At 44.3% G+C, this 8,557-nt stretch overlaps 3 protein-coding genes across 3 annotated transcripts; 2 read left to right on the forward strand and 1 right to left on the reverse strand.

The window, feature by feature from the left end:
- Positions 1-21: 21 nt before the first annotated feature.
- LOC9635929 (mediator of RNA polymerase II transcription subunit 18) lies at positions 22-912 on the forward strand. The gene is made up of 3 exons (XM_024687128.1): positions 22-43; positions 236-293; positions 375-912. The coding sequence occupies exons 1-3, from the start codon at positions 22-24 to the stop codon at positions 772-774; spliced, it is 480 nt and encodes a 159-aa protein (XP_024542896.1). The 3' UTR covers positions 775-912.
- Positions 913-1,136: 224 nt separating this feature from the next.
- Positions 1,137-1,664, reverse strand: LOC9635257 (microfibrillar-associated protein 1). Its single transcript, XM_002982183.2, has 2 exons — positions 1,395-1,664; positions 1,137-1,336 (listed from the first exon to the last, which is right to left on the reverse strand). Exons 1-2 carry the CDS (start codon positions 1,643-1,645, stop codon positions 1,219-1,221), a joined length of 369 nt encoding a protein of 122 aa, XP_002982229.1. The 5' UTR covers positions 1,646-1,664; the 3' UTR covers positions 1,137-1,218.
- Positions 1,665-2,316: 652 nt separating this feature from the next.
- LOC9635930 (anthocyanidin 3-O-glucosyltransferase 7) lies at positions 2,317-3,969 on the forward strand. The gene is made up of 2 exons (XM_024687129.1): positions 2,317-2,767; positions 2,933-3,969. Exons 1-2 carry the CDS (start codon positions 2,317-2,319, stop codon positions 3,859-3,861), a joined length of 1,380 nt encoding a protein of 459 aa, XP_024542897.1. The 3' UTR covers positions 3,862-3,969.
- Positions 3,970-8,557: the final 4,588 nt, after the last annotated feature.

Below are 8,557 nucleotides of genomic sequence, written 5' to 3' on the forward strand. Positions count from 1 at the left end.
AGGGTTTTGGGGAAAAATGAAATGCATTGTCATCGAGGCTCAGGTGAGTTCTTCGATTCCGATCGAGCAATCGATCGATTGACAACCGGCGCAGCACGTAGAATCTCTGGATGTGCTGCTGTAAGGCCTGTGCGAGGGACAGCGCGAGGGTCTCAAAACCCACGAAATATGCCTCAAGAGTAATCCGATTTCCTTTCTTTTGCGGATTTTAGAGCTTTGGAATCTCTTGAAACAGGCACCGTGGCTTCGGAGCTCCATCTACTGTGTGATCTCTCCAAGCAACCTCAAATTTGGTATGTTGTTCTTTCTCCGTGCAAGAAGTAAGAAGTAGACGTTACTCATTCTCAGTTTCTTTGTTTTCTTCCTTCCTCGAGGACTATGAAGCACATAGGAGGAGCAATGAGAGGCACTGGTGCCGAGCAGCTGCCCGCCTTGGTACGCAACATTGTGGTGTCCAAGATGAGCAACAATGCTCTTCGTTTCTTCTACACCGTCGGCTACAAGATGGACTACGAGCTTCTCCGCGATGGTTTTGCGTACTGCTTCCAGAGAGCCTTTCCGATCACGGTCACAGTAACTTCAGTGTGTAGGCTTCCCAAGCAGCACTCGATCTACGACGCGACACCGGTCACGCCAAACATTCAGCTTGTCGAGGTTACGGCTCCCGCCGCCGCTGACAACTTTAGCGATGTTGTCCTGGCAATCTCCCGTAAGCTTTCATTTCTTCGTTTCCTTTTCCTTTCTTTTTGGTTTTGTCATCGCTCAGGCTTGTAAATTTGTCTAAGCCTGGAAGTTTTGCAAGGATTGTTTCCACGGCCTCCACGGCGGCCGTGTCGCGACTTGCTTACGCGAAGTGACAGGCTTGAGCATCGCGTTTGAATCATTGCAAAGATATTTGGTTATTATAACGCACTTTAACTTTCTTCTTAGAACAGGGCATAGATACATACACATACATATCGACATACATACATACACCTAGCAATTTAAGTAAAGCATCCGAGCGTCGCAAGGTAATTTATGGTGTTCTTTCCCTTCTTTATGCAACAGGATTGGTTTGTTTTTATGATGGAACAGGTAGCTCTTGAGAGAAATTCGATGTTCTAAATTTCTTGCCTTTTTGGTTCCCATTTTCAATCAAGGTGAGTCTTGAATTTCTCTCAGTTCCATAACTGATGAAAAATACAGGGAAAGCGTTTTTACCCTTTGAGACGATTGTTACACTTCGTACAAGTCTTGAACGCTCATCTTCATCTTTTTGCTGCCCCGGGGCCTCTCGATCGGCTTGTCCATCTTCTTGTCATACTGGGCACGAAACTCGTTATTCGAGCTCCACCTGAACGAAGCATGGTAAGAAAACAAAAGAAACGAAAAGGAGAAAAGGAAAAGCTTACGGTGTGTCCCATCGGCTTGTGTCCTCGTTGACGAGATGCGTCCACTTGACGCGGCCACGCCGGCCAAAACCCTTGACTTGCATCACCTTGGGCAGTAACTTCTTGTCCAGCTTGTCCTCACCAGTCGGCTCTGAAAAGTCCCTCTTGTAGATGGGCTCATTGTCCGACTGGAAGAAAGGTCCCTTCTTGTAGTCCCTTTGCAAAAACTTCCTCTTTGGAGCTGGGCTACTCTCACTCTTCGCCATCCCCATGGTTGCACCCTAATCCTCGATAGGGATATGCCTGGAAGTGCCACGTCAGCAGAAAAATAGAAGAGAATATAATATATTCAAATTTTCGCAGAATATTCGAAGAGCCCGGGAGAAGCCCTTTCATATGGAGAAAAATATACCAAGCAGCGCTTCCAGTTCCAGGGCGGAATCCAGTTCTACAGGTCGCGGGGCCAGCACATCCTCAAGAATCCTCTCATTGTCCAGTCGATCGTGCAGCATTGTCCTGGAGATTGGGCCGGGAACTGGAAATCTCACCGTCAAGCTGCTCGAGGTCGCCAAGAGGTGCTGCAGAGGCGCGTCCAAGGCACTTCCAAGCAAATCGTGTGTCAAATCGATTTTATGAGTGATTTTCTTCTATGCTTGTAGATCGTCCAGGGAGATGTTCTAAAGACCGAACTTCACAGTCCCTGAATTTGAGCGTGGACGAGCAAGCATTGGGGCACAAAATCGTTCTAGAGCAGAATGGGCAAGAGCATTGTTGCCTCTCACAATGCTTGTGCTCCTAATCTTCCTTTTGTGATCCCAAGCGAGGGGATGTCATCCTTGGACAACCACCACAGATCTTAATCTCCACAAATCGACCAAAACACTACATTTACCCAAGTGGAATACAGCCCACAACTTTTGTTGCCCTCCCTGCCAAGAAAACCATGGCTTCCAGCAAGGTCCATGTCTTGGCGGTTCCAGCGGCCGTGCAAGGCCATATCTCCCCAATGATGCATCTCTGCAAGTTCATCGCTCAAGATCCAAGCTTCACAATCTCCTGGGTCAATATCGACAGCCTCCACGACGAATTCATCAAGCACTGGGTGGCGCTGGCGGGGCTGGAAGATCTACGCCTCCATTCCATCCCATTCTCATGGAAGGTCCCGCGAGGAATCGACGCCCATGCTTTGGGAAATATTGCGGACTGGTCCACGGCAGCTGCGCGAGAGCTCCCCGGAGGCCTCGAGGATTTGATCCGCAAGCTTGGCGAGGAGGGCGATCCGGTCAGTTGTATTGTCTCGGATTACAGTTGCGTTTGGACCCACGATGTGGCAGATGTATTTGGAATCCCCAGTGTCACTCTTTGGTCGGGCAACGCGGCATGGACGGCATGGAGTATCACATTCCAGAGCTTCTGGAGAAAGATCACATTTTTCCTAGCAGAGGTATGAATCTCCGTATGTTCTTCCCTTGGACTTTCAAATTTCCCCTGTTCTTCCCTTTGGAATTAACATTTCCTCTGTTCTTTCCTTTGTTCAAATTTCTGAGATTCGCACGCAGAGAGAGCTTCTGCGGAGGAGGCCAATTCCGTGATCATCGATTACGTCCGAGGAGTCAAGCCTCTCCGCCTGGCCGATGTGCCTGATTACCTGCTGGCCTCTGAGGGCCAGGAGGTGTGGAAGGAGATTTGCATCAAGCGCTCTCCAGTCGTGAAGCGCGCGCGATGGGTCCTCGTCAATTCCTTCTACGACCTCGAGGCGCACACCTTCGATTTCATGGCCAGCGAGCTCGGGCCTCGATTCATCCCCGCGGGGCCACTGTTCTTGCTCGACGATTCCAGGAAGAATGTGGTGCTTCGCCCCGAGAACGAGGATTGCCTTCGCTGGATGGATACGCAGGAGCCTGGATCGGTGCTCTACATCTCGTTTGGCAGCATCGCGGTGCTGAGCGTGGAGCAATTCGAGGAGCTCGTGGGAGCTCTCGAGGCATCAAAGAAGCCATTCTTGTGGGTGATTCGATCCGAGCTCGTGGTCGGCGGACTCTCCACCGCATCTTACAATGGATTTTACGAGAGGACCAAGAACCAGGGATTCATCGTTTCCTGGGCGCCACAGCTGAGAGTTCTCGCCCATCCCTCCATGGGAGCGTTTCTCACTCACTGCGGATGGAATTCTGTCCAGGAGAGCATAGCGAATGGCATTCCAATGCTGGGGTGGCCTTACGGGGGCGATCAAATCACCAACTCGAAGTTCGTCGTGGAGGACTGGAAGATCGGGGTTAGATTCTCCAAGACAGTGGTGCGGGGATTGATCGGGCGAGAAGAGATCGAAGATGGCATAAAAAAAGTGATGGATAGCGACGAGGGGAAGAAGATGAAGGAGAGAGTGGAGAACTTGAAGATCCTTGCAAAAAAAGCTATGGACAAAGAGCATGGGAAATCGTTTCGTCGCCTCCAAGCATTCTTGGAAGATCTCAAAGCTTTGAGCTAAAGCAGTGAAATCCAGTTTCTAGCATGGAATGCTAGAGATCTACATGCCCATTAGCCCAGACAGGATTGGAAAAGATTTGGGCTCGTTTGCTAGTGGATGCGCCACTCTTAACGGATCTACTCGCGGATGATGCAGGCTTATGGCGAGATTGGCGAGCTAGAACTCTCCCTGTTTCGAAAGATGCCGCAGTGGAACCTCTTGTGGAATACCATGCTCACGGCCTATGCGGAGAATGGTCGCGTGGAGGACGCGAAACGAATGTTTTACGCTGTTCCTGTGGAGAACACAGTCTCGTGGAACTCCATGCTCCAAGCTTACTTTCTTGCTGGTCAAGTGGAGTTCCACAAGATGCCTTGCAAAGACGTGATTTCCTGGAACGTTAACACGCTATGCGTGGCTGCAAGCAGAGAGAACAACCACAAAAGCTATGGCATCGGCTGAGATGACGATGTTCCATGATATCTCGCCATCTTGTCAAACACTATCAAAGCTTGAACCATTGAGAATGCTCCGGTGAGGAATCTAGTGGAAGATTGACGTTGCCTCTTTCAGCTGGCTGATCTGGATGTAAGACGCGAGCATCATCGACCACGTCACAGCATTTGGTTCTGGATGTTTGCTCCGATCTCTTTCCATCTTCAAGGAATCCTTTGTGACTAAATCCTTGGACCACCGAGTTCCAGCTTGTCACATTTTCTGAAAAACCATTCTTGCTCAATAAAGTGCATATTCCATTGTAAAATATTGTTTAAGATGGTGCTTAATATAGATTTTGAATATCCACATCCATAAAAGTATTTCTATGGTGGGAAAGAGGTATCCATTTATGTGAAAGTATGGAATACAAGGCAAATAACTTCTAGAAAATTGACTTTCTAGAGATTTTCATAATATTAAACATTAATATGTATCTTGCTAAATTTTTTGAGGCTCTTTATATCAAAACCCCCATTATTTTTGGCCAAAACTCTATCTATCTATCTATCCATCTATATATATAAATAAAGCTAAACATTTTTGGGTTGTCAGTTCTAGCCAATTCAGCATATTGCAAGCTTGTATTATATGGATTCTACATTCACACTTTAATATGTGGGGCAACTCATTATATAGTCACTTGTGAGCTGTCAACCATGAAATAAACACATGCAATTTTCAACACATATGCATAGGCTGTACACAGATTTGTGTGGCTTAAATGCATTAGGAGTGACAATGCTCCTGAACATAATGTAGTAGAGGACAATATGGAACATTGTTGGGGTCCTTAGGACAGGAGTTTTATTAGTGGGATGTCAACAAGAAACCAGGCTTGCCTCTAGTATTTTCTTGCACATGTTCATCACTATTAACCTCCCTGCCTTGCAATGCATTGAACACTTCTGGCATGAATTATACAAGTGCAAAATATTAGGCATATCCTAATAATTGCCACAATCAATCACAATTTCAAGATGTACTAAATTGTTACTAGTGCAAATTCAATTTGATTGGTAAACCCAGGACAAGGGCCATATGGTAGACAACAAGGGAGAAAAGAACCTTTATTAATAAAAAGAGTTAGCCAACTGTTAGTCAGCTTAAAACAACATTAATTGCAATTTCTTGAGCACTCACCTCTTGACTAGTGTTTCAAAAGGAAGAGCAGTGTCAATGTAAACTAGAAGAGCCACACCTTCAACATTAGCTATTACATATTTTATAGACAAATCCAAGTGAAGGAGATATTACTAATAAGATTAAGGTCTTGTTGATACATTAGAAAAGACCAATTCCTCACAACAACAAGTTTCTAAAACATCAAGCATGCTTTGGTTGATAGAAAAAAGGGAATTAATACTTGAGGGAGCATTGCACCTTCAACATTCATAAACATTGAACCTAACATATCTTTTATATCTCTTGAAGACAGTGGCTGAACAATTCTAGAAGTGGTGTGAATGTTTATGCATATCATCTCCAAAAGGAAGGCTTACCCAAGCTTGTTCTAAAACAAGTTTGTTAGTCCATGAGATGGCCTAAAGAACTTACCACACTAATATAAATGTACCTTGTGTAAATTCCATGTAGCAGCCCAATGAGATATGTTTTTGGCAAAATACAACACAAAAACACATCATAAACTCTATTTGTGCCATGTATTGTAAACACTAATATGCTAATATCTTTAGAGGGTCCCATGATCAAATCTTGTTGTACCAAGGGATGTTAGAAACTTTGTGTGCTTGGTTGCTTGTGCCTGCAGGAAATGTAACTAAACCTTAAGTCCAATCTAACCTGGGGAGGGGGATTGGGAGAGAATTTGGGAATTCGTTAATGGATGGCTAATGCTTTATTGCTTGTATAGTGAGTTGTTGAAACTAAGTAGGACTTAGTAGGAGCTAGTGCAATAAGCAGGAACTTTAGCAAGGGAATTTAACTAAGGCCAAGGCCATAATGGTCAGATATATGAGGTAAGCTAGCAAATTGGAAAGGAAAAATTTGTTGCTGATAGGTAAAATATGAAAGATCAAAGCTCTACTTCCTCCACAAAAATGAAACAAACACATGATAGTTCAAACCCTAGAAAAACATAAAACATTTTTATCCATATCTTAAATCCCAAGCCTTGGGTGCAACTCTTGCTTTAGGACATCAAAGGGGAAACATCATGGCCTAATGGCCCAGTATAGGTACTCTTACTCCCCCACTTCCATCCCGAGGGAAAAGTTTAATCCCCTAGGAAAGGTGAGGATTAATGAGCCGCAATATACTCAAATGGGGTAACACTCCACATGAGTTGGGAGCACTGTAATCGGTTTCCCTTCCGGGAATGGGAGCTGCTCTTGAGCACTTCTTTGGATGGCCCTTCTGGCACCACCTGAGTCCATGCTCACTCCCACCCAATGCCCCTAAGCCCCAGCCTCAACCCCAAGTCAATTTGGAAGCACCACTGTTCAAGATTGGTTTCTAAACCTCACTATCCCTATTATACTTTTGGAACCCCCTATAGCCCCCCCTCCCCCTGGGAGACACATGCTTTGGGCTTTCACCCCGACCTGTATTAGTATTTGGATTTGGTCTCAAACTCGATCTTAGACTCAATCTTGAACTCGATCTCGGACTCGGTTTCGGACTCAATCTCAGACTCGATCTTGGACTCGGTCTCAGACTAGAGCTTGGACTCGATTTTACACCCGATCTCAGACTTGGTCCCAGTGGATATATCAGCATACTCTTTGATCTATAGAATAAAACCTTTATAGAACAAAGAGTATTTGATTGATTGAGTTGGAGACTGAGTTTGAAACTGAGTCCAAGATCTGAGATTGGGTCTGAGACCGAGCCTAAGATCAAGTCTCGGACTCGATCTTGAACTCGGTCTCGAACTTTGTCTTAGAGTCAGTCTCGGACTCGATCTCAAACTCGGTCTCATTTATCATTTCTGTCATGTTTTTGGGGATCCTTTAGCGTACAACACCTTAGGAAGTTGATTCCTTACAACTTCACCACCCATAAAAGAAGTTTGATGCCCACATCAAATGTCTTTTTTTAATCCTATGACTTGTTGACTATGTCTTTGGGGGCATCCCCCTGCTTAGCAATGTGCGTAAGTTAGCCTCTCCGGCCAAGAGCCCATAACAACGGAGTATAAGTGTCTCTATACCCCTCCCCTTACCATGCCCTAGTATAGGGTTGGGATTTGAACCTAGTCCTGCTTTACTAAAAGGTTGGGATTCAAACCCAACCTTTGTAGAATATGTTTACATATTTAATATCCATATGGGGAGTTGGGTGTCTATGCTTAGTCAACTTAACTAACCCATGCTAATTAGCTTACCGTCAGAACATATGATATTGCTCAATTTCTCAATTAGATTATTGAATTTTGCATAAGTACATAGAGTTTTACCTTGCAAAAATTCCTCCACTAGATCTTGTGTATTCACTAACTTCTCCTTCGGTTCCTATGTTATTTCGCAGTGTGGAAATTTTGTCCACTTCACATAAAACTCCCTCACCTCACGTTTTTGTCATTTACTCTTATACGCATTGAAGATGGCCTCGACTTTGTATTCCTCTTCCCCTTAGATAACCTAGAGTAATTCCTACGGTTATATCCTTTTAAAATGAAATTAAAAATATCAAGAGAGAGGTAGGTTATGTGACTAGTTAATAGTAACTATCCCATAACTAAACATTTCACCATGCATATAAACTGCCAAAACTAATTTACGTATACTACCCCAAACCCAAGGACCAATATAAGCTCATGAATTTGAATTTCCCAACTTAGTACTAGGACGCTTAACCTTAAATATCCCAAAACCCTTAACTAATTAAAAGAAAAGGTGCACTTTTGTTCATGGGTCTTTTCCCATTATATTTAAACCTCAATAGATTGCCTCTTGAGTTGTTCTCTAAATCGTTTTTTGAGTCGTTCTCTGTCAATCCACCACACTTTTCTGGGAGGTCACTCAACCTAGTACTATTCAAACTTAATGATACTTAACCCCAAATATCCCAAAATTTTTAACCAATTGAAACAAGGGATGCAATTTTGTTTATGGGCATTTTCCCACTATATTTGAATCCCTATGGATCGTCTTTCAAGACGTTTTCTTTAGTTATTTATAATCCATTACACTTTTCTACAAATTCACGCTTTTGTGAATGGAAATTGAGAGTTACAACTCTCTCTCAAGCCTCAGTCTTA

The sequence above is a fragment of the Selaginella moellendorffii genome, unplaced genomic scaffold (assembly GCF_000143415.4).
Source record: "Selaginella moellendorffii unplaced genomic scaffold, v1.0 SELMOscaffold_52, whole genome shotgun sequence".
Taxonomy (NCBI): Eukaryota; Viridiplantae; Streptophyta; class Lycopodiopsida; order Selaginellales; family Selaginellaceae; genus Selaginella; species Selaginella moellendorffii.

Excerpts from the sequence above, each read along its gene's own strand:
- LOC9635257 (XM_002982183.2), bottom strand. The coding sequence starts at position 1,645 with ATGGGGATGGCGAAGAGTGAGAGTAGCCCAGCTCCAAAGAGGAAGTTT. Across the intron at positions 1,337-1,394 it reads ACAAGCCGATGGGACACACC|GTGGAGCTCGAATAACGAGT; the intron begins GTAAGCTTTTCC and ends TGCTTCGTTCAG.
- LOC9635929 (XM_024687128.1), top strand. The coding sequence starts at position 22 with ATGCATTGTCATCGAGGCTCAG. Across the intron at positions 44-235 it reads GCATTGTCATCGAGGCTCAG|GCACCGTGGCTTCGGAGCTC; the intron begins GTGAGTTCTTCG and ends CTCTTGAAACAG. Across the intron at positions 294-374 it reads TCCAAGCAACCTCAAATTTG|GACTATGAAGCACATAGGAG; the intron begins GTATGTTGTTCT and ends TCCTTCCTCGAG.
- LOC9635930 (XM_024687129.1), top strand. The coding sequence starts at position 2,317 with ATGGCTTCCAGCAAGGTCCATGTCTTGGCGGTTCCAGCGGCCGTGCAA. Across the intron at positions 2,768-2,932 it reads CGCGGCATGGACGGCATGGA|AGAGAGCTTCTGCGGAGGAG; the intron begins GTATCACATTCC and ends ATTCGCACGCAG.